This window comes from Trachemys scripta, chromosome 7 (assembly GCF_013100865.1).
Source record: "Trachemys scripta elegans isolate TJP31775 chromosome 7, CAS_Tse_1.0, whole genome shotgun sequence".
Classification (NCBI taxonomy): domain Eukaryota; kingdom Metazoa; phylum Chordata; order Testudines; family Emydidae; genus Trachemys; species Trachemys scripta.
In genome coordinates, this window is record NC_048304.1 from 86,879,344 (window position 1) to 86,905,054 (window position 25,711).

General features: G+C 42.1%; 1 protein-coding gene across 5 annotated transcripts in view; it reads right to left on the minus strand.

The window, feature by feature from the left end:
• Window positions 1-324: 324 nt before the first annotated feature.
• P4HA1 (prolyl 4-hydroxylase subunit alpha 1) overlaps window positions 325-25,711 on the minus strand; it is a 62,040-nt gene continuing 36,653 nt past the window's right edge. For 3 of the 5 annotated variants that reach the window (XM_034777937.1, XM_034777935.1, XM_034777936.1), the window contains exons 10-15: window positions 20,280-20,379; window positions 16,087-16,140; window positions 12,020-12,085; window positions 5,932-6,000; window positions 3,425-3,521; window positions 325-3,106 (exon numbers count right to left, since the gene is read on the minus strand). In XM_034777937.1, the coding sequence (XP_034633828.1) occupies window positions 3,036-3,106; window positions 3,425-3,521; window positions 5,932-6,000; window positions 12,020-12,085; window positions 16,087-16,140; window positions 20,280-20,379 (457 nt within the window). In that variant the 3' untranslated portion in view covers window positions 325-3,035. Of the gene's footprint in view, window positions 3,107-3,424; window positions 3,522-5,931; window positions 6,001-12,019; window positions 12,086-15,965; window positions 16,020-16,086; window positions 16,141-20,279; window positions 20,380-25,711 lie in introns of all 5 variants that reach the window. The other 2 variants (XM_034777939.1, XM_034777938.1) reach the window with 1 other exon arrangement.

Consider the following 25,711-nt stretch of genomic DNA (forward strand, 5'->3'; position numbering starts at 1 on the left):
TGCTACAGCTGCACCGCTGTGGCCATGCAGCACAGAGGTAGGCCGGGCTCTGCAGCTGCGCTGCCCCAGGAGCTCACAGCCCCAGTGCCTGGAGCACTGCACCGGGACGAACTGAGGCTGCAGGGGAGGGGCTGGGGGCTAGCCTGCCGGGCCAGGAGCTCAGGCAGGACGGTCCCGCGGGCCGTAGTTTGCCCACCTCTGTTCTCAACCCACTTTTTATATTCTGAAATTAATTAGGGAATAGGGCTGTTGAGTTTCTAGGAACCATATGGGAATCCATAAAATCGGACAAATGGAGACAAACAGATCACAAGAAAAGTTTGATGTTGAGGATTTTCACTGTAAGTGGCAGTGACTTTTATTTTAAGCCTGTTCTTTACATTTAAAAAAAACTTTACAAAAAATTTAATAGTAAGGCAATTTTTCAGATGTCAGTCACTGTGAACCAGATAGTTGTCATTCATATTTAATACTAAACTGCATTCACACAGGAGCCAAACTCTTGATCTGAAAGCCCTTTTAGAAAGTTAATGGATAAGGCAGCAAGCAACAGTACTTTTACACAGTGTTAAATGTATGAATGCTTCAAGCAGGGGAGATGAAATATGGGTCTTCATCTACAACAATTAAAGTAAATAGTTTCTTTTCCTACTAACCAGACTTGGAAGAATTCAGTTTTTAATGATTTTCAACACATTTAACCAGTCTTAGATATAACTTTATCCAATGGAACATTTTCACTAGTGGGAAACAAATTTCATTTAGTGAAAATGGACAAAAGAAAAAACTATCATATGATTTTATTTCTGGATCTTAAGCATCATGAAACAACACTACTTAGAAACTTCTCTAAAATTCTATGAACATTAGAAACGCTTATTGATGGGAGGGCGCAGAAGGAGAGACTATTTTCTGACCTTACCAACTGAAGTGTAATAGGCTCCAAAACATGGTTTCCCACCTCAAATCTCTTAAGGGAGGGAATAGTATATTTGTCTTTGCTTGAACTGAGTTGGGAGTTAGAGGTTGGTATGCGATACCCACATCTTCTCACTACTGCTGACTGAAAGTAAAGGGTGGGTTGGAGCATAGCATGCTTTCTTCCAGTTTGAGCAACAGAAATTTCAAGCAAGTATACAGCAGTGACTTAGCTGACCATTGATTGAGATTTCCCCTTTTAAGAAATTAAATCGAGTTTAAAAAGAGGCACTGAAATGTAAGAGAAGAGTGGGTTTTTTCTTAGCAAAAAAACCCAGACTATTAGCTGCCACACCATTACTGGGGTGTCTCTAACTAGAGAAACTGTTTGATTACAGAGAGGGGGTATTGGAAAGGGAGGTGTTTTGCCTTTTTGTGCCTGACAACTGTCTATCAAGCTCTCTTAGCCATGTCCACTCCATTTTTCTAAAAATTGCAGGACTAAACTTCAGCCCTAGTTACCAAAAGAGAGCATATGAAAGGAATGAATGAAGAGCAGGATGGAGAAAAGAAAAAAACAGAGTGACAAACTTAAATGAGGGGGATTTACATCACAATTCACAAGAGGAGGGGGGGGGGAGAAGAGATGAAAAATTTGTCAAAGGGTCAAAATTCAGAGAACAAGAACTCTGTTCTGTTGGAGCATATTTCTTTGCTAGATTTTATTTATGCCATACATTACTTGATTTAACTTTTTTATAATAATCCTTCTGAAGATGCGAGTCCTCCGTAGTACCTTTAAATTGCATCCCTGTTCCCAAAGTATTTGTATAGGTTAATAGTTGGATTCTCATAACTTTTGGGTTCAATCTTCAAGTTTTCACTCAGGTAGAAAATCCAATTATCTAAAATGGGGTTTGCCCATACACTATTAAAAATATTCAGCATTTCATAATCCAAGATTAGACTGACAGAAGGTGGCCTGCTAGGTTCTGGTGTGGCTCACTTTTACCTTCATCTACATCCTGTGTGAATTCAGTCCAGAGTTGGTGAAAAGCCAGTCACAGTTATGGCATGTATTCAATGTACACAACATATCAAAACATACACAAAATAAAAAGCATTTTAAAAGAGTGAAGATTATAAATAGATTGCCTTTGTCACAAAAGATTTCAGCATTGGAAAATTTGGCTTTTCACAAGTAAATCTTCGAGGCTTGCGCATTACCTCATAACCAATTTGAAATTCCAGTTTCCTAAGGCACAATGCTCTGTTTAATCAAAGATGGTACAGTCCCCATCCCACTGTCCAAGAAATGGATGTAAAAGTTTATTACTATGACACAGAAAAGCAGCTTTTTTTTAAATGGACAAACTAAGTCATAAAAACAAAACTAGACCTGGAAAGCAGGTCATTTCTGTCAGGCTGTTCTGAGGCACACAGGTATCCGACACGTACTTTATATGATTGCGGGCTCACATTCTCTGGGTTACAAGTCAAATTCACTTTAGAGGCATGAGAGAGAATTTACAAGTCCGTTAAGTCTGGGCTTGTGTAGTATTGAAAAAACAGGCTAGGATAAACACAAAGGTAACCTGTCACACAGAGAAACACAAACCACGCCCACCGTTCAATTGTAGTGGTGAGGCACGCTACAACAAAGAGTTGAGATTGGGAGCTGGAGACAAGGATTGGTTTAATGCATCTCTCCAAACAAGAAGTCTGTGCTTGAAATTAGATTGTTCATGTTTTTTTACCACTGGTGAACTCAAGCTTGTGAGGACTAACACAAGTCACATACTGGCTTTCTCTGCTGATCTGAGATTCTACAGAGTAAAGGGTACTATAAATCACAAGTTATCCCTGTTATTTCGGACTCAACTATATTTTGTCCTTCTAGCCTGAAAAACTTGAAAAATCTCAATATATTCTCTCGATATAAAACAGGGATATCGTAGAATGAACTAAAACAATGTAGGTGTTTCTTCACAGACAATACGGGATGTGATTGGAGACTGTACCTGTAGTGGAGTGTTAGTAAATTGTAAAAACTGTAGAAAGTTAAATGGGGGAGACATTTTACACAAACTTGAGTATAGGACAGGGAAAAGTCTGCATCATTCCAACTCTGATAAAGTGCACGGTCTTCGGAATTCCTGACCTCGTTCGTGGATCCATTTATTGGATACTATGAGAGACAAAAATAGAATTGGTCACTACTTCTATTTAAACTAAATACACGTTATCAGCACATGCATCAGAAAAGCTTTATTCCCCAAATATAAATGTCAAAGCAATAGCCTGAAACTTGACATACTAAGCCTAAGAAGAAAACCCCACAATATTTGCAAATTGGGAAAATCTTAGTATGAAGTAGCTAGGTATGTACTAGCTCACTTCTTTTGAAAAGAGCTGGTGGCTGTACTGTATCCTACCACAAGCAGTGAAGTAAAAAAAAAAAAAAAAAAATTTAAAGTCAGACGTTTGGCAGAGTAGGGATACTTACCCCACTTGTTTCCAACTAGTACTGGGCAGGCTGCATGCCTTGTGCTGTAATCTCCTTCTCCACTTGGAAAAAGATTGTACCAGAATACAGCTGTTCCCTGGAAATTTCAATACAAACATTACATTTTTTTCTATGCAACACAAAGTTTACTTCTACCAGGGTTAATAATCAATGACTTTAAAATATGATGCATTTAAATAGGTTAATTTTTAAATGAATGTATTTAAAATTAAACTTGGCAACCTGTTAAAGCCTAAAACTTAACATTATTTGTATTCAATTTAAATTAAAAAGTGTTTTCTGCCAAGTTCTAAAGAAAAAAAGCTGCAGGAAGTTACTGGCTAAGCACCTGGAACCTGCATTTGCTGCAGTGCTACACCAGCTTTTGACAGCAGCAGCCTCTTCTGCAGATGCAGAGAAAATATTTTCTTCATTTCAGGTTTCTTCAACTAGTTCATTCAAAGTTAAGAAACTGATTGGAAGAGAGAAACTTTCTTGCTTTTTCAATTTCCAATCTATGAATAAAAACTTGTCTACAGTGTGGAATAATCCACATTATGGGAAGGTGTGATTCCTAAAGTGCTGTTTGTTAAAGTGCTCTAGGGGACCTTTAGTATGCACCAGTGTCTATATGTACCAATTAATGTGCAACACTGCAGGTGAGGGGGGAGGGGGATTTCTAAAGCAGAGTAACAAAGTGCAAATTACACCACCACATAGGCAATCCCTAGGTGTGAACTGATGAATCTATTAAAACCATGAAGGGCATAGTGACAAACCATCAGTTCAAATTCACTAACCATAGATCCATCTTTTGTTTTAATAAATCCAAAACATTTGACTCTTTCATGTGTCCAGAATGCAAGATTTATTTAAATAGCAACAATCTTTGTTACTGCAGAGTTAAGATTTCCAGTGACACCTCATGTCCTTCCAGAAGTTAAGGTTAAGCAAGACTCAAACTTCAGAAAACTAGGAAATGCAGCGTTAAGGTAAACTGCCCACATAACCTTAACATTGCCCTCTTTGAGCAATGCCCCATAACCCACATACTCTGCCTTTTCACTGTAAATTAAAGGAGCGTCTTGTACTTGCCCTACACTCAGTCTACTCTCCTGACAGCACACCACACTTGTAAAATTTAACAGCTGCTTCACACTTACTCACAGGATACCACCTAAACCTATACTTTCCCTTACCCATCTACAAACTGTTCTCATATCCCACCTCGCTATTGGCAATTCATGTGGCAAGACCCTCCTCTTCCCCTCCTGAAACTTGCTCCTGAGACAACCTACACAATTTTGTAATAAAATGATCCACAGTGGCTCCTCACAGTACACATGATGTTTGTTTTCCCTTCCTCGGACATAGGAGGTGGGGTGCAAATCCTGAACTTCTCATATACTCAGAGTTCTGTGACACTTCTCAAAACTCTTTCTTCTCAGCTCACAAACAAATCTCTACCCCCTGCTGCCTCCACCATTAAAACCATTTAGTACAGTTAAAACACACACGGTTGAATGCAGCTGCAGTGCATGTGGATAATTCCCAGTGGCTACTGTAAGCTCCAGGGGAGCAGAGGTAAGGTTATGTGGGCATTTATCTTAACTCTATTTCCTGAAGTTTGAGTTTTGCTGAACTTGATGTTCTGGAAAGGCACTAGCTGTCACTGGGAAACCAGAACTGTGTTAATTTTTTTTGTCATTTGATTTCCTAGTTATTGGGGGGGGGGGGGGGGGGGGGGGGGTATTGGGGGGTTGGTTTCTTTTAAACAAAGAAAACTTGTTGGTAGAAGTGAGTGGTCATTGTGGCAACTGAACATTAGAATGCAAGCCAAGTGGCCTATCAATCCTGGCAATATCTTCCCCCCCCCCCCCCGACTTCCCAGCTCAGCTTCACTAAACAGCCCTATCCCTCCCAGCTGGCCCCCACCACACCATTTTGTCCAGGCTTGGAAGGGCATGACCCTGTGTGTGGTAGTATAGCCAGGTTGCCAAGTGGCCCTGGACTTGGAATCCAGCTCTCTCCCTACAGATGATCAGAGAACCCAAAAAGATCTTTTTAAGAGCCACCACCATTTTCTAAAAAGGAGTTTTATTCTGTGCACTGCTTGGCTAGTCTGGGTTTCCCCTCCAAATAGAGTCTGACCCAAATTACAAGTAAGGTAAGTTTTAGGTTTTGGACTTATTGGCTTCAGTAGTCTATGATTCAATACAGGTTAAAACTTCATAATCATGCAGAACAGCAAAAACTGAAACACCGCACGAGCACGGCTAGATTTGACCTGAAAATGTGTGTAATTTTACTTGCATAGGTAGCACCACTGAAATAAGTGGCCCTGCTTAAGTGTTTGCAGGATTGGTGCCCTAGTACTTTCTTCAATCAATTCATTTTGAAGTTTTCATTTTACATTTAAACACCCCAATATACAGTTCCTCATAGCTGAATGTTAACGGAGGGAAAGTGGGAGAGTAACATCTAAGATGCATTAAAACTCATCTTACCTTTTTAGGCCAAACACTAGCTCCTACTTCAGGGAATACAGTAGCTCCCCCTGCTGATACATCACTCATCTGTAAAGGAGAGAAAATAAGAGCAGCTTTTACCCAGTGCTTTCCAAAAAACATATCAATAAAATATTAAGTTACTGAAAACCTTCATTTCTGACTCCACATTAAGGGCACAATTTCTGTGACTTGCTGTAAAATTGCATTTGCTATGGCCCTGTAGCATGAAACAGAAAATGTGGTAGCCATTCTTGTTCCAGAATTTGTAAGGCTTTCAGATGCCTCGATGATGAGCAGAGTACAAATACCGTGGCAGCTAGAAAAATGGAGTTCACTTATCTGTAGCTAGAGGTTCTTTGACATGTGTGGTCCCTATCTGTATTCCACACATGGATATGCATGTACTCCGTTCACCTAGACTGGAAATTTCTTAGCAAGTAATGTCCATTGTTCTGCACCTGCACACTTGGTCTCCTCATGCTCCAAACCGAGGATATGAAGGGCAGTGCAAATCAACATGTTTCCAGTTCTTCTTCTTACTGGAAATCAAGAAAGATCAGAAGCAGAGGGGAAGGAGGGCAGGTAGAATACAAATAGGGGACTCCACACTTCAAAGAACCTCCAGGTTACAGATAAGTAACCTTCATTTCTTCTTCAAGTACTGGTCCCTGTGTGTATTCCACATGTGGATGATTGGTAAGCAGTATTCAAACAGAAGGAGGGTGCAAAAATGCAGTTTGTATAGATGTCTGTAAAACTGCTGTCCCAACAGCTGCATCTACAAAAGAGGCCTACATTAAGGCATAATTTTCATGAAGGTATGGATGGCACTCCAGGGTAGCTGCTCTACAAATGTGTAGTATAGGTACCTCTGTAAAAGATGCTGTTGAGGTTGCTTGTGGTCTAATGGAATAGGCTTTCACCCATCTGAAGGAGGAATATGCACCAGCTGTGAGAGAGTGCGCAGATAATGCTTTTCCTTGCAATCACTCTTTTGCAACAAATAACCTTGATGACTTCCTAATTGGTTTTGTTCTTTGCATATAGAATGCCAAAGCCCATCTGATGTCATGAGAATGAAGTCTCCTCTCATTGGAATTATGAAGTTGTGGGCAAGGCAACCACCAAAAGTCTGTGTAGCTCTAGTGATGCCATGCCATTCCTTGCTAACACCAGAATGCCCCACCCAAGAAACCTCTGGGTGGGGGAGTGGGAGAAAGCGGCAACAGTTGAGGCAGAGGAAGCAGTATATCTGCTCTAGCATTGGATGGCAGCTTGTAAAAGTTCTGGTGGTAAAATGGCTGAGAGGCATGTCCAGGTTTATAACCCTGCTTGTGACGTTTTCTCTTTGGGGCTGGGATATAAATGCTCAGGGAGTGGAGAATTGTCCTGAGTCCTTACACAAGTGCAATGACTCATCAGCTTTCCTGTTGAAGGGTTAAACTGTAAGGAAAAATCCTCAGTGATATTCTGGACCTCCCTGGGGAACCCTGAAGAGGGAAGGCATGATTCAAGTATCATAACTATAGCTATAGCAACAGCTCTAAACATGGGATCACCCCCTTCCACTGCTACTTAGAAAGAGGTCTCAGGCACCCGTTTGATTTCCTTAATGAGGTCTTGGAATTGAGTCCTGTCCTCCTGAGGAAGCAGGACATGGTAGTTAGCAAATTCTGACTTGGAGGTTCGTTGATGAAAATCCTTTCCAGAAGGTCAAGGCATTTAGAGCCTTTATCTATTAGAGCTGCCCTGGGGTGTTGCAATCTTAATCTCACTGTGGGTGCCTGCACCACTAGGGAGTTACCCTCTGGGTGAGTAAAGAGGAATTCTGCTCTTTTAGCCTCCCTGGGATGGGGGCACAGGGGTATGCCACAATGCCCTAGCAGGTTCCAAAATGGCCTTGTTCATTGAGAGGGCCACCAGAGAAAGGTCCATGGGTTGTAAGATGTCAAGGAGTTTAGGATGTGTGTCATGGACCTCGTCAAGAGAGCTGGAGCTCAGTCACCATCCCCTGCAAAAACCCCTGATATTGGCTGTGGCCATCAATTGATATGGCAATAATGGAGCGACTGCCTCACTGGGTGAGGACGATGACATGCCTTTTGGGACCATCAGTACCAAACCTCTAGTTTGATTTCTTCCTCTGTGTACTCAGTCAGTTGGTATCAGTTAGGAGAGTAGTGCTGGTAGGTTTTTGTGCACAGATCTGGGCGGTTTGGCATATGGATCCTGTGGGGTCAATATCCCACTAATGCAGTTCTGTGGGCAGTTGTATCTTGAAGGAGGACTGCTCCAAGACCTCAGAGGTTCTATTAGGTTAGCCTCCCTAGGAGGAGATGGACTCAACGGATGAGAAAGTAGGTTCACCATCTACTGGCAGTCTACTGGTAGAAAAATGTTTCAGCTTGTGGAAAGGGTATGGGAAAAATCTCGGGGTGGTTTCTTCCGACGTTGAAATGTCAGAGATGGACCAGGCCGGCCAGGAAAGGAGGTTGTGGGTAGGGCAAGACACAACCATCCTCTGGCAAGGTAAAAGTTTCAGTCCACACTGGAGTTCTGGAGGTTGGGAGTGATGCACCTGAGGGCATGGTGGTTGGCTAATCCCTGCTGGAATGTCAGTGCTGTTGAAGGGGAGTCCGAAGTCAAGTTCCCAGTCCGTCCTGGTAGATGCTGATCATTTGTCCTATGAGCTGGAGCTAGATCTAGAACTGACTGCTCCTTCTTCCTTCACAACTTCCCTTCTTGGATGGAAAATTTAGGTGGATGGATCTAACTCCCAGGACCTGTAGGCAAGGATTTACCTAACTTGGACCTAGTTGGAGAGGGTTACTTTCATTTGATGGCAGATCTAGAAGGGGATCTCTTATGCCCATAAGAATGCCCCTTACTCTGGTAAGAGGCCTGAGACAGTGTTTTTTTGGGTTTACTGCTGTTATAGCCTCTGCTCTAGAACTTGCGCTCATAGGGTCATTGCCTACAGTCTGAGGCCACCGGGGGATGGTGTGGGGGGGAGAGGGAGGGTGTCTCCGTGGCCTGGATGTGACTGGGATCTTATGGCCTTCTCCATGTGGTATTTCCTCAGATGGTGCTCTCGTGCCTCAGGTTCATGACAAATGCTGCACTTGGTGGTTGTGAACCTCTAAAGGGAACGCTGGTGTTCATCACTGACTGAGAAGGAGCTGGGATAGGAGACAGTTCTTAAATCCCAAGACTGAGTATAATCCTTCTCTGCAGGGAGAAGCTCCACAAGGCAGGAAGAAATTAAGCTATGCTAACTAGACTATAAACTCTAAGAATACTTAAACTATGTACAAATATATATTATATATTTACAGATTCTGCAGAGATTTCTGACTCAGGCCAAGTGCTGGGTAAGAGGGAGCTGGTGCTGATCTGCACCACCCCTTATCTTCAATTTGTAGCACAAGGAGAAGCCTGGACCAATGGACACAACTTCCTAGAAATTTCCAATCTCCGGTGCATGGGGTGTACATGTGCCTGTTGGGACCTCTTGTTGCCAACTGGCAGAGGGCACAGGGATCCCCTGGGTCAAATAGATGCATAATAATTCACCAAAATGTCATATGGTCTCCACTGAGAGCCAGTAGCCCACTGGTCATCAATCACTGCAAACCCTATGTATAGGTAATATTTAAGAATTTATGTATCCATACTGAAAATGTTTCAATTATGTTCTTAAGGTACAAGAATTTGGGTTCTTAACTTAGGGCACCAGGAGACAACACATCTTGCACAGGTTCCTTTTAGGCAGGAGGTAAGAGACACTTATCTCCCTGTCTGGTCATGCATATTGTGTATTGTCTGCCTCACATTGGAGGCTTATATACAGACTGAGCCAGGTGCCAGTTGAACAGTTACACAATCTATGGGAGAAAATCAGTAAGAAAAAACAAATCAGCAGGGTCTAGGAGTGTGTCCTGTTTATGAATGAAGACTAAGGATGGGATTTTTATATCTGGGGAGGCAAAGAAACACTGAGTCCTTCACCTAGGAGACAATCTGACAGCATGTGTCTCTCATGAAAGCAGGATTACAGCCAAGAATGGCTGTAAAACACTGCAAGGACTTTTGGTGAGCGTTACTCTGCAAGATGTGAGTATTTAATTAAGTCTAGGTTGTAGAATGCATGTTATGATTTTATTTTATATATAAAGCCTTTTGCTTCCAGTAGTACTACTTGCTATTACTTGAATCTCTATGCTTTGTTAAATAAATATGTTTATAATGAAATCAAGTATGTTTAAGTGCTGTGTTAAGTGCAAAGGTGATGTGAGGTGGAATGGGTACGCTAGGATGTACTATTTCTTTTGGTGTCAAGTATCAGAGGGGTAGCCGTATTAGTCTGGATCTGTATCTAACCTTGTTATTTCTAGACTGATTCTTGCCTGCATATTTATACCTGCCTCTGGACATTTCCACCACATGCGTCTGACGAAGTGGGTATTCACCCACAAAAGCTTATGCTCCAATACGTCTGTTAGTCTGTAAGGTGTCACAGGACTCTGTCTATTTCTTTTGGTGCACCAAAACTGTAAATACTAAGTGTCCAGTGGAATAGGGAGTGAACGCTCCAGGGAGATGCTTGGAAGGCTTGAGGGTTGGTGTGTGCTTATTGCTAACATAGAGTAACAGTTGAACCAGCAAAGCCTAGATTGGGGTCAGCAACCTTTCAGAAGTGGTCTGCCAAGTCTTCGTTTATTCACTTTAATTTAAGGTTTCGCGTGCCGGTAATACATTTTAACGTTTTTTAGAAGGTCTCTCTCTATAAAAGTCTATACATACTATAACTAAACTACTGTTGTATGTAAAGTCTGGGGTTCCGTCCGCTGGTTCCTGCCAGCCAGGGTCCCGGCTGCCGGCCCCGCTCAGCCCGCTGCCAGTCTGGGGTTCCGTCCACTGGCTCCTGCCAACCAGGGTCCCGGCTGCCGGCCCCGCTCAACCCGCTGCCGGTCTGGGGTTCTGGCTGCCAGCCCCTTGCCAGCTGGGGTCCCAGCCGCTGGCCCCGCTCAGCCTGCTGCCAACCTGGTGCTCAGGGTGGGGGGTGAGGATGTGAGGGGGCTGGGTATGTGTGGAGGGTACAGGAATCAGGGATGGGATTGTGGGGGGAATGCAGGGGGCTGGGGTGCAAGGGGGATGCAGGGGGTGCTCCCAGCCCCCTGAGCGGCTCACAGCAGGGGGCTGAAGGGATATACCACCCTTCCCCCTGCCTCTTCTCTGCCTCCTTACCAGTCTGAGCAGCGAGGGCGCTGGGGCTGCTCTTCTCCCCTCCCTTGCAAGGGCCATCGGCGGCAGGGAGGGAGAGGAGGCAGGGCTCGACGCAGCACACTGGGGGAAGCGGCGGGGGAAGGGGAAGCTTGGCTGCTGGTGGAGCCTGCCATACAGCAGCCGCAAGCAGGACCAAGCTTTCTTCTGCCCGCCGCCCTCGCCAGAGAGAGTGGTAGGCGGGGGGCAGAGAAGAGTGGGCTGGGTCAGGCAGGATTTTTAAATGGCACACTGCTCCTGCCGGGGTCCGGCTCAGCCCGCTGCCGGGGTTCCACAGCATGCTGAGCGGGACCCTGGCAGGCAGCAGCGTGCCATTAAAAAAAAAAAATAATCGGCTTGCGTGCCATCTTTGGCACGTGTGTCATAGGTTGCCAACCCCTGGCCTAGATGGAAGTGCTTATGTTGCTCTGGTTCGAGAGCTGCAGAGCTGACTACTGCTACATACAGACAAGGCTTCCTTACACAAAGGGCAGGTGGTAGTGAAGTGCCTCACAACCTTGGGTATCCGCAGGAAGTGTCATACCCATTGACTGCCTTTTCGATTATTAAAAAACCTCAAGCACCTAAAGAAAAGAACTTTGAGGCTGTAAGTTTACTGAATTTGTTTTTTTAAAAGTTGGTCCAATTTTAAAAGGTACTCTTGTTTACCACCGAGCAATTATTAGCTGCCTTTATTTGCAGATTACATGAATCAGAATCACTGAAATCACTCAAGTGCCTAAGCTAAATATGCAGAAATAGAAACTAACTGTTTTTTGGCAGAAACAGTTTGTAATGACATGGCTAAAAATGTCTCACTTACATAAAACAACCAAGTAGCAATTCTGTTGCCGGTTCCCAATTCTTTAAAAGCATCTGGCTCATCTTTCTGTGAAAGAAAGCAAAACACTGATTTAATAAAATGCTCATTATTTTGATCATGTAATTTGCACACCAGTGGATAGACAGCTGCAGTGCCAGCAAACAAACTCATGCAGAAAAATATCAAATATAGCTCAGGACACAGAGGGTGAGGAAAATGTATGTATTGGTTTATTTGTTAAATATTTTTCCTTTGCTAAAGCTACTGAAATTAAAAGGTTACAGCCCACATGGCAAGTTGAAAATGCCCCTTTGTCTTAAAATTAATATATAAATCCCTTCATAATCTAGGCCTTAAGTACTTGTAACTGACAAGCATGAGTTTACACAAGGGAAATCTGCTCTTCACTACCTCAGTTGAGTGAGAAGCAGGCTGAAGTCAGGACTTTCTTGGGATTGTACCTTGTTGGCTGCCTTTAATACATGCTGCCACCTTACCTTTTTATTTTGGCACCCCCCCTTGATTTTTAGCCTTCTCCCTTTTTCCATCTGCTTTTCCCTTTTCTGCCCCCATTCTTTGTACTAGTGCACAAGTGACCCTTTGACAGGGACTATACCTGCTAGTTAATGTATTTGCCCTTGTGCCATGATGTTGCTGCCTGTGCTATTCGGCTTTCTTGACTTTCACATTTTATACAGCTTAGATATTGAATTATCCAATTCTTAGTATTACAGCTGCAATGTCTCAGAAGCAGGATGTCTGGCTCTAATTGCTGAAGCTGCTGATAAAATATGACCATGTATTAATGCATAAAATGGGTATTCTGAGATGTATTATACAAAGATCCAAGCCTCTGTGTTTATGGAGGCAGGTGTGCACGCTCTAAAATACCCCAGGAGCAGCAATTCTCCCCCTATACAAGGAGCATTGGAGATGGCTCCCTTTGGAGCAAGTCATCATTATTCTTTTATTACAGCTAGAGAGTGGCAAGAATAGAAACCCCAGCAAGAGCCAGGCTTGCTGTAGGACCTTTAGACTACCCCAGTTACAACCGATTCTAACTAGGGCTGTCAATTAATCGCAAAATAATTGTGATTAATTGCACTGTTAAACAACAACCAATTGAAATGTATTACATATTTTGGACGTTTTTCTTCATTTTCAAATATATCAATTTCTATAACAGAATAAAGTGTTCAGTGCTCACTTATTACAAATATTTGCACTGTAAAAACAAAATACTATTTTTCAATTCACCTCAGACAAGTATTGTAGTGTAATCTCTTTATCATGAAAGTGCAACTTACAAATGTAGATGTGTGTTACATAACTGCACTCAAACAAAACAATGTAAAATTTTAGAGCCTACAAGTCCACTCAGTCCTATTTCTTGTTCAGCCAATCATTAAGAGAAATAAGTTTGTTTACATTTACAGGAGATAATGCTGTCCACTTCTTAATTACAATGTCACCTGAAAGTGAGAACAGGCATTCACATGGCACTATTGTAGCTGATGTTGCAAGGTATTTATGTGCCAGATGCGCTAAAGATTTATGCCTTTTTATGCTTCGGCCATTGTTCCAGAGGACATGCTTCCATGCCAATGATGCTTGTTAAAAAATAATGCATTAATCAAATTTATGACTGAACTCTTCAGGGGAAGAATTGTATGTCTCCTCCTCTGCTTTATTCTGCCATATATTTCATGTTATGGCAGTCTTGGAGGATGACCCAGCACATGTTCGTTTTAAGAACACTGTCACTGCAAATCTGGCACAATGCTAAGAAGATAGAAATTTCATATTGATAAGGATAGCTACAGCACTCGACCCAAGATTTAAGAATCTGAAGTGCCTTCCAAAATCTGAGGGATGAGGTATGGAGCATGCTTTCAGAAGTCTTCAAAGAGCAACACTCTGATGCAGAAACTACAGAACTTGAACCATCAAAAAAGAAAATCACTCTTCTGCTAGTGGCATCTGACTCAGATGAAGAAAATGAACATGCATTGGTCCGTATTGCTTTTGACTTATCAAGAAGAACCTGTCATCACCATGGATGCATGTCCTCTGGAATGGTGATTGAAGCATCAAGGGACTTATGAATCTTTATCACATCTGGCATTTAAAGATCTTGCAACACCGGCTACAACAGTGCCATGTGAATGCCTGTTCTCACTTTCAGGGACACTAAACAAGAAGCAGGCATTATCTTCTGCAAATGTGAACAAAAAGTAGGATAGATGGATTTGTAGGCACTACTTTTTTTATTTTTGAATGCAAGTTTTTTTGTACATAATTCTACATTTGTATGTTCAACTTTCATGATAGATTGCTCTACAGTACTGTATTAAGTGAATTAAAAATAGTATTTTTTTTACATTGCAAATATTTGTAATAAAAATATAACGTGAGCACTGTATACTCTGTATTCTGTTGTAACTGAAATCAATATTTGAAAATGTAGAAAACATCCAAAAATATTTAAATAAATGGTATTATATTGTTTAACAGCAGAATTAATTGCGTGATTAATCACGATTTTTTTTAATTGCTTGACAGCCCTAATTTTAGCTCAATTACTGAAGTTCAGCCAATCGAGAAGCCATGCCCACACTACTAATTTAATACGGACTTAGCTAGAAACCAACTTAAAAAAAATGACTTCCTCCCTTCATATGCCACAATGACACTGCTATACCAAAGAGCTGCCTTACAGAACATTTTTAAAACTGTCCATATGTATCCCCTGAAGCACAAGAGAAACCATCCACATTGTGGGGCAGGAAACTATTTCTTTCTGGTTGAGACTAATTACTGTTACATATTCATCTGTGGGAAGTCTCCAATGCATTCTCCTCCCCCCCCCCCCCCCAATAACATTGTATATTTTTGTGCACTGATGGTTCATTCTTTTTAGAAGCCACTATTTTAGAAATTCATGCATTTGAAAACAAATTGTTAATGATTTTCAATGACTTTGACAGGACTTTTCATATTTGTTGGTTTTTGGTTCACAGGACAATGTTAATCTAAAAAAGTGTTAATCACACATAAAATGCCCATTAAACAACCACCTGAAATGGCATTATTTCCAGTCATGTGAAATTCAGTTGGGGTAGGGAGAGGTGAGGAAATTCAAATTGTTTATCAAATAAGCAAGTAAACAAAAGCAGAGCTTGGGAGGGGCGGGAACATAAGGCTTTTGTCATCTCTTAATTTCTTTCTTTGGGCAATTAATTTTTTACTCAATTTATAAACCAGAAAAAGCAGCGGATTGATTTATGAGAATTTAGTGCTAGAGAAAGGTGCCAAAACTCACAGCTCTGGGAAATTAAATTCTCTCTCCACATTAAAGGTATAGCATAGGCAATAGCAATGCATACTTCACCACAGTGTCCAGACAATCCTGACCTGCAGGGACTCTCTCTAGAAAAGAGAAGATAATTAAGTCTCCAGGCCAATTCAGGTCCTGGCCTCTCTGAAGAGACTACCTAGGGGGGTGCAAATTGTGGTAATTTGTGTGAGTGGAAACCCTGTTGATTGAGGCCACTACATTATTTTCCATATGCCACCAAAACAGACATCAGATAGTAATAACTGATTCATTGCAGACTTTGGTTGGACTTGCACCAGTGACTAAAAATTATTACATTGAGCTGAGCCAGTCATACCTTATCCATCTCCCAAATGAAGTTAATACCTTCAGTCTGAAAGAATTAGTCACCTCCCTCAATAAAAGACTGTTTTACAGTTTGAAAGGAGGAGATCTTACTGCTTTATAATGCCTGTTCAGTTGGTGGTTTAGAGGGCTTTATCCATTAATGTGGATTAGAAGAGTTGATAGGCTATGAAATTTAACACAAATTAAAGAAAATATATTGTGCCACAGTCAACAGGCCTAGACTTCAGTAGGTCATTTTCACCCCTCCACCTCTTTACTTGCCCGTGCAAAGTCAAAGTGGGGTTCATACTGTCCTCCCACTCCATAATTTGCCACCTGAAAAAGAGAAACACAGTGCATGTGAAGTAGAAAGCCATGAAGGCAGAAAAGTAGAGGAACTTACCCTTCCAAAATCAAAATGAGGCTCGTACTGGCCTCCTACGCCGTAGTTGGCTACCTATAGTGAAAGGAGAAGCACAAATATCTAATAAAGCAGTATATTATCTGGAGGAGAGCAAATGAATATTTGACTCCAGCCTGTACACTTAAAACTTCCATCTACAAAAAATTCAGTCAGAGAAAATAAGTCCCTCCCCTGTAGGGCATACTGTCAAATAACAAAGGATTAAATCCTATTAAACCTACTCATGAATAGTTCCATTGATTTCAATCAGACTACTCATGAGAATACAAGCAGGAGTTTAGCTCTGAGTTTTGAGTCTCGGGATCATTTCTACAGCTATCTACAGACTCTCTCATGATAGCATTTCAAACCCTAGAATAGGGGTTCTCAAGTTTTTTGGTGGCCCCGGAGTGCAGCCACCAACAATTTTTCCTAAAATACTGAATTAACTTTAGGAAAAAAAATTCATATATACATCTCCAAATTATTGTAATTTATTTATGTAGGGGTGGATTCCCCCCCTCCCCCGAAGACTCAGTAATAAAAATAATATACACTTGTCTCTATTCTTTATTGGACCTAAACAGAATAGAAACACCAATAAGGTGCTTTGCACGTTCTTGTATTTTTGGGGTAGTTTTTTCCTTTTAAAAAGACTTGCTTGCTAGTAAGTCTACTGCTGTGAAAAGTGGTATTTATATGTTAATATCACTTTTCACAGCCTCCCAGCTAGCTACTCAGTCTGCTGTGAAAAGTGACATTAATAAACATACAAATATCATGGCAGACTTACTCAGCCCCAGGAAGCCTGGGGACAAATTAAGCCCTGGATGGGGAGCCAGGGGTTATTGGGGGGTGAGCCCTGGGTAGATACCTGCTGCTGCACGGCCAGGGTTGGATCCCTGGGGTCCAAGCCCCAATCCCACAGCCAGGGGATGGAGCCCACTGCTGGGAGGCTGGAGAAGGCAGCAGGGGCCAGGAGCGCTAAGTGGTGAGCCTGCCACCACAAGCCCAAAGTCCAGGGCTGGAAGAGGCAGCAGAGGCAATGGGGAGGGGAGAAGAGCCACAAGAAAAGCCCCTGGTGGCCTCATGCAGCCACAGTGGCTACATTTGAGAAAACGCTGCCCTAGAAAGAGGCAGCCAAACATCTTCATTTTCTGTTACCCTGAATTAACTTTCCTGCACTCTTCTCCCACCCTAAGTCATATAGACACTTTAAATTTATACACAGACAGAATGTACATTAAGAAAGTCTGTTGACTTGTGCAGTCCTTCTCTAAAATCCTGAAGGTGGTCAGGTCAAGTATGATTTTTTAAGGATGCTGAGCATCTTCAGCTATCAGACTCCAGTGAGTTGGGATGCTTGGCATCTTAGAAAAATCAGGCAATTAATCCTCCATGCAGTGTTAGATTAGCTCAGCAACGGCAGAAGTAAATCCAAGACTATTTATGAGTTAGGATTTCAGAATTCCTGCGGCAGTGTCTGTTCTTGAAGTGAGAGCTCTAATATTTCACTCCACCACTATTACTTTACTGATCAGCACAGCTGGAGCCATCATGCCTTCAAATACTTCTCCATTGCACAGAGCATCAACAAAGATAGTCACTTTTTTGATACTACCACTCTTAGTTTCTGCAACTCTGTTTGGAGAAATGTATTATCTGTCCCTGCTTGTCTCTAGTCTATCAGTCGTTTTGAGTAATGTTCCCCTCCTGTAATGGTTGTCTGTTTTATACCAAGAAGTCCTTTATCCAAGTCATAGATAAAATAGTAATTAGCTTCTATAAACTTTAAAGACTTACAAAATTGTTCTTAAAGCATACTTGTGTGTCACTCCAAATCACTTTCCCATCCTTTAATAGGAACTCTCTCCCTCCATTCAAAATGAAGCTCAGTTTTGGATATTAGTCATCAGCCTGACCACATTTTTTCTTTTGTCAACCATATTGCTGACTTCCATCTGCCACCTTCTCCTACACGACACTCTAAAGCAGGGGTGGGCAAACTTTTTGGCCTGAGGGTCACATCTGGGCATGGAAATTGTATGGTGGGCTATGAATGCTCACAAAATTGGGGTTGGGGTGCAGGCTCTGGGGTTTGGCTGGGAAGGAGGGATTTGGGGTGTAGGAGGATGCTCCAGGTTGGGACCGAGGGGTTTGGAGGATGGGGGGGGAGGGGCCTCTCTGGGGTGGGGCCAGAAATGAGGAATTCAGGGTGCAGGTGGTGACTCTGGGCGGGGGGGGAGGGAGGAGGGCTTTGGATGGGGGTGCAGGAGGGTGCTCTGGGCAGGGACTGAAGGGGTTTGGAGGATGGGAGGGGGAATCAGGGCTGGGGCAGGAGGTTGGGGCACAGGAGAGGGTAAGGGGTGCAGGCAGCACTTACCTCAAGCAGCTCCCGAAAGCAGCATCACGTCCCCACTCTGGGTCCTACCCAGAGGCGTGGACAGGTGGCTCTGCGTGCTGCCCCGTGCGGAGGCACTGCCCCTGCAGCACCCATGGGCCGCAGTCTAGCGCATAGAGCCCCCTGGCTGCCCCTAAACATAGGAGTCTGAGGGGGGGGACATGCCGCTGCTTCCAGTAGCTGCAGCACACACGCCCAGAGCGACTCCCAACCCCGCTCCCCTGCTGGAGTGCGGGAGCAGGACAAGCCCCAGACCCTGCTCCCCAGTGGGAGCTTGAGGGCCGGATTAAATCGGCTGGCAGGCCGGATGTGGCCTGCGGGCCACAGTTTGCCCACCCCTGCTCTAAAGAGCTCTCTATTCTGAGCTGGATGCCTGGGCATTTTATCCTCATGTGAACTTTGTTTAGTGTGGTAAGCCTGGTTTCATGATCAGCAGTCACACTTTCTACGTCTTAATCATAGACTTGTAGGACTGGACGGGACCTCGAGCGGTCTTCTAGTCCAGTCCCCTGCACTTAAGGAAGGACTAAGTATTATCTAGATCATCCCTGACAGGTGTTTGGAAATTTTTAAGAGCAGGTTAGACAATGACAGAGATTTCACAACTTCCCTAGGCAATCTATTCCAGTGCTTAATCAGCCTGTCAATTAGGAAGTTTTTCCTAATGTCCAATATAAACTGCCCTTGCTGCAACTTATGTCCATTGCTTCTTGTCCTATCTTCAGAGGTTAAAGAACAGTTTTTCTCCCTCCTTGTAACCATCTTTTATGTACTTGAAAACTATTATGTACTCCCCCAGTCTTCTCTTCTCCAGACTAAACAAACCCAGTTTTTTCAACCTTCCCTCATAGGTCATTGTTTGCTATACCTCATTTTTGTTGCTCTTCTTTAGATTTTCTCCAGTTTGTCCACATCTTTCCTGAAATGTGGCACCCATACTAGATACAATACTCCAATGGAGGCCTAATCAGCATGGAGTGGAAAAATTACTTCTTGTGTCTTGCTTACAACACTCCTGCTAATGCAGCCCAGAATTATGTTTGCTTTTTTTGCAAACATGTTACACTCAATGTGAATGGCAGTAAATGTTAAAATGTGATGCTTCCACGTTGCTGAAATAGGGATTTGGGGTCTTAATTTAACTAGTGAATTTATTTAATTCACTTAAAATATACACATGCTATCACAATCTTCCCCATGTTCTAACAATACTGATGAAGTAAGGATAAAGTCCTCAAATCAGTTTCTCTGAGACTTTCTAATCTTGAGATGGCTTCAGAGAAAACAACCGATTCCCTTAAATATCACTCAAAACCAATATTTCTCTAGATACCATTCCCATGAAAATTTGAGCTACCATCAGAAAACCTGGTCTTATTGGTGGCAATAAAAAAATTTTCTACATAAAAAAAACCTCACTCATTTTAAGGAGCAGAAATTTCAACTGTTCTCTACTCCCCTACAGGTTCTATAAGTCAAACTCAGCCCTGGGGTAAGCAGGTGCTGCTCCACTGAAAACGGAATTGGATCCCCTTTACACCAAAGCTGAATTTGGCTCAGTTATTCAACTTAAGTATCAAGGCATTGATGTTCTTCCCATATTGTTTAGGCCTTACTTTCGGTAACACTTGAAGGAGTTGAGTGCACACCAAAGAATAAGCCTCTGCATATATCCCCCAAAGCAGCTGTCTGAAGACTACCTGGGTGTGTCTGCTGTACAGTAGATTTAAAAGTCCATTTCATTCAAACCAAAGTCTGGTGTGACTAGTTACTGAAATCCTCATGTACACACCTGTAGTTCCTCTGCTGTGGAAACATCCAATCCTGTTAGGTCCTGTATCCTCCTGTTAATGCGAGATACCACAGGGCTTTCATATCCAGACAACCAGGCACTAAATTAAAAAAAGGAAATGATTTGCTAGTAACATACCATAAGCTTGTGTTAGAAATGGAACATTCAGAATCATCTGTAGACAATTGTTTACGCTAATAATATAATTACTGGCATTGCCAGGTCCCACATTTGTGAGGCTTCTCTTACCAGAGAGGACATTAGTAATTTTGGTAATATCAGAGTCTTGAATAAGGCCCCTAGTTTTTATAATGGGTTAGGAAATGATCAAAAGAACCATATTTAAATTTTTTAAAATAGGTAAGTTACTTTCCAATACTATTTGGACAGCTGAAGTGAAGTGGACAAGACTAAAAATTGTATTCCATAATTTTACGTCAGGTTCTAACAATCATTTTGAACAAGCTTACAAACACAAGTTTTGCCCTGTCTAGTCTGACCAGACAATCCATTATAGGAACTTATGCAGCCGAAGCAGTGTTTAAACATGGACCCTTATCTCTGTTTTTGGCTCAGCATACACAGGACCTTGGTGATTGCAACTCAACTCTCCCAAACGCTATCCCTCTCAGGTTACACAGATCTGTGATGTCCATGCCTTCCCTCATTTCTTACTTGCTTTTAACAACATTTAATATAAATAAATTTAAATAAAACTTCACTGACAAGTTTCCCATTATCAGGCAATGAAATAAATAGGGCAATTCACATCCCTCAGATCTATTTTTTCCAGACATACTGCACTGACATTTGGTTTCACATTTTCAATGCTTTCTCTGCAACTATAAGGACTAGAGACGTAACATTTTTAAAACAAAAGTGGAAATTCTAGAGAACAAGATGAATGCCTCAAAAAAAAAGGATGGGTAGGAGGGACTGGGTTGGGTTGTCAACCCATTTCAATCTAAGCCCTGTTTGAACAGAGAACTGTGATAAAGGGACTACCTCCATATTCCAAGCATAATAGTATAGATACACATAAAGAACAGTCCAGATGTTTATGTAGTGAGCAATACTACACAAGCTTTACTGTAGCTGCCCTCTTTTTAAATAAAACAGGAACAATTTTTTGTGGGCTCTCAAGATAAATCGGTTTTCAGAAGGGCTTCTGGAGAATAGAATACGAAGTGGCCAAAGTTTCCCCATCTGCCCCCATTGGTGGCAAGAGCAAAAGTATATTTACAAAACAAAAAATCTGAATACAGAAAAGGTATTTTAATTTCTCTCCTCCTTGTTCAGATATCATCATCAGAACAGCTTGTAGAATATTCAGTATTTAGCAAATAGTTCTGCTTTAGTTGAGTAAGCAAATATTACCCAGTATCATTTTTTAAATATTCTCCAGCTTCCTAAAAAGGTCAGCCTCAAAGTTCTGAATATCATTTTAGAACTTTGCTGCCTTTAAATTATGATATTTAAACTTAGAACCAAGAGCTTCCTTTGCAATTAAGATACTTCTGGGAAAAAAATTAGTTCAGACGGAAATAAAACAGGTGCAGAAATAACAGATACTATATAAGCCTTCAATATGAATCCTGGTCTTCATCTAGACCCTTAGACTACTGAACCAATGTACCATTTTGCAGGTATGGAGCAGATCAATCACAATGTTATCCTGTTTATTATGTTCATTCCTGAAAATCAAGCAATGTAAAAATGGCAACTGTATCCAAAGGTAATGATTTAACTTGAGTATTACTGACTCAGTGCAACGGGGTTCAAACTTCGTGTCATCACAACTGAGCCAGTCTACTAGACCATTTCCCTTACCCCTCAAACATATAAACACTCCTGATGATCTCCAGCAATATGCCTTTTTTTCCTAGTCCCTTTTCTATTCCTCTTTGCACATGCTACCCAGCCATCTTTTCCTCTTCTCCTTTTTCTTCACCAGACAGTCCTCCCTCATTGACAGCACGAAACACTGACGACTCTGGTCCCTGAAGCTGGTTGGTTTACAGAACCCTTTTATGTGGTAACTCCTCCTAACCACACAGCTAGCTCCCTGGATCATCTTTGCAATGGAAAGTCTAGACACCTATAGAAGCAGTGGGAAACTAGAAACCAGCACCACTTGAACACCAGTGCCCACAGATCAATCTGAGAACCAGTGAACTGGCAAATCAGTATGTGCGTTGGTTCAAAGGGTTATTACAATTTTTCACCTACTAACATCAGTGTATTTCTACATACCTGTTCTTTTAAAAGTCCCAGAACACCCCACATCAAGAGAAGCAGCAAAACACGTTTCTACAACACATGGTACTGACACAGGTTACAGAATCTCCAAGGGCAAACATGAAATCTGTTTAAATATTCACCATGCACAGAACAGCACGTAAATGCACTCCATCTCAAAATGAGGACTTCAGCACACTGGGAATATTTATAAAAATACGGTAGAGCAATTGTAGCATAAGAAAGTGTTAAAAGCAGTCTAGCCTCATTCTGTTTAGAACGAACAAGGAGGAAAGGAATAGGAATGTGTGCATATGAAGCATTTCCCACAACAGCCAATTATACACTGCATATTGAAAATTAAAACCCCAGAACATGCAACACTGTCCTCAGAAAGGCATTGTAACAATGATACATAATACACAAGAAACCACCACAATAAGACCATTCTGTTACTATCAGGCTAAGCCATCACACCCGAATTAATCTGTGCTTGCTAGAAGTCACTATTCAACTCTACCAAGTAGCTTTCACACACTCTCGGAGTGCTATAGAGAAGACAGGTGGTCTAGTGGTTAAGACACTAGCCTGGGATTCAACTCAAGTTCAATGCCCTGCTCCATCACAGACTTCCTGTGTGGCCATGGGCAACTCGCTTAGTCTGTTTCAGTACCCCATTTGTAAAATGGGGAAAAATAGAACCTGCCTACTTCACACAAGTGGTGGGAGGATAAATAAATTAGAGTGTGAGGCACTCAAGTATTTATTTAGCCCCCCCCCCTTACCATAGTGTATAAGATAGAAGGGGCAGTGGTGGTGGTTGGGGGTGGGAGGAGAGGAGAGAATGATCTTGCATTTTAATATTTGCCAGAACTGAGACAGGTTTCTGAGTCTGGCAGTTGTTTCCTCACCACAGCTGTGTGACAGAGAACAGAAGGAAGCTGATGATCCAGATAAAACAAACTTTTGTGAAGCATCAGTTCTATTTCTGGTAAAACAGCATCATATATGCATCAGACCCTCACTAGAATGCGGGGGTTTGGATCCATGTGCGGTCCCGCGCTATAAGTGAATTTGCGCTATATAGATGTGCGTTCTAGCGAGCGTCCGCTGTACTTTGGAAGAGTAACTTGGCAGTGAAAGCTACTTGGTAGAGTTGACTAGTGACTTCTAGCAAGAAATTTTGGCACAGGTTGTCACCCATAAGCATTACTGAATCTACTTCCTCAGTTCCCATCACAGCTCAGAAGGATTTGCGTATTCCTAGCTCTGGATTGATTTTCCAGCAGCAACTAGCCTCTGGTAGTTCTCTAAGCCTCTAGTACAGCAGTTCTCAAACTTCATTGCACCGCGACCCCCTTCTGACAATAAATTTACTACACGACTGGGAGGAGGGGGGGTTCCACCACCCTGGGGGGCGGAGGGGGGAGAAAGAGAGGAGGCGTGAGCCCCATTGCCCTGGGTGGGAGTAGAGCTTGGGCTTTAGCCCCAGGTCCTAGCAAGTCTATGCTGACCCTGGTGACCCTATTAAAATGGGGTTGTGACCTACTTTGCAGTTCTGACCCCAGTTTGAGAACTGCTGCTCTAGTAGGTTCCTTCAGAACAGCAACTTCCAACAGAATTTGTCTATCTGCCCTTCAGGGATACGATCCCATCTGTATCATCCATTTTTGCTGCTAGTCTCAACTTTTGATCACTGTGGATATATTTAAAATCGGTCTAAGGGAGCTGTTCTCTCTACCTCTTGCAGGACTCACTATCAAAGCAGCCAACGTAGGTATCTACAGTGAGTGCTGCTCTACAGGGACAGAAATCCTCCACTTGAAAAACTTCATTTCCCTTGCTCTCTTGTATCACCACCCTTCTCTCACACAACTCTGAAGACATTTTTCCCACTGGTAATTGCACTATAGGATTAGTAATCAGTTAGAAAATTGTGCTTAACTAGCTGAACTATTAAAGTATGGATTTAAGGATCAGATCAGCTCATGTGAAATGCATGCCAGGCTCTGCCTTTCAGTGCAACTTTTCCTTTGACTTCTACTGGCCAGAAAATAATTTCACTCATTTGAAATATCATTATGCTTCAAGTGAATGTTACAGACAGGTAATCTTACATCTGAAAAGACTATCATCCACGTTAAGAGGAGCTTTTTTCCCCTGGTGGAAAATAATTCTTCTTTTGAAACCCCTTTACTGGCGAAGCCCACAAGCATTTTTCCACTTTACTTTAAGAGGTAATCATAGGGAAGCTAATATAGGACTTGAAGTTTTCTTTGTACCACTTCAAAAAGCCAAAATTCCTAGAGATTCCCTAAAGGGTAGAGAGGTCTAGTTATCATTGCTGCCATCATCAGAACATAACATTCAGCCGCTCCCCTTCAGAAGCTGTTCATGGAAATCCATGAATAGAGCATGGTCTGTACACCTGAATTAGAAATATTCTGCCACACTGTATTTTACATAAAATATTTTATGAAGCGTTTGAAATCCACACTGACATCTGACATTTTCTCAACTTGAAAATTAAAAAAATTGGGAAACAGATGTTTGACCTTATTTTATTACAAATGAACAGTTAAAATGGCAATTACATTTACTCCCCTTTCCTAGCATTTCTTAAAAAGTTGAATGTAACCTAGTCATTGGGATATATGAAATATCACTTTCCTAACATTTTTACATACTAAGGATGGTCTAAATACTCTTCCTTTAGAGAAAGAGCAGTGATTAAAATAAAAGCAGAGGCTGATATTCCTGAAGAGGAAACACTAATATCATATGCTATGGATTCTAACTGGCTGCCTCAAAAATCACTAGTTTCCTTGAAAGCTGTGTCAGACTGGCTGGATATATTCTTGTACTGCATACAGCAAGGCTTGACATGCCTCTTCATGCAGCTGGCGACATTCCCCCGTTTACACAGTCTGCCACGTACTGCTGAGTGAACAGTCGTCTCCTCATAGAGGAATGCTGTAATTTAGAAGGGCAATGACTAGGAAAGAATGCCTGTAATGTTTGGAGTGGAGAAGCAGACATCTATTTAAAAAAAAGTAAACAGAGCAGAGTTTCTGGTATTCAGTAGTAAGGATTTATCTGGAATCCAAACCAGCTCAGTCAAAAAGCCCTAATAGGAGGATATTTCCTCATCAAGTCTATTTACTACCAATCCTTTTGGAACAGAATTTCTAGTA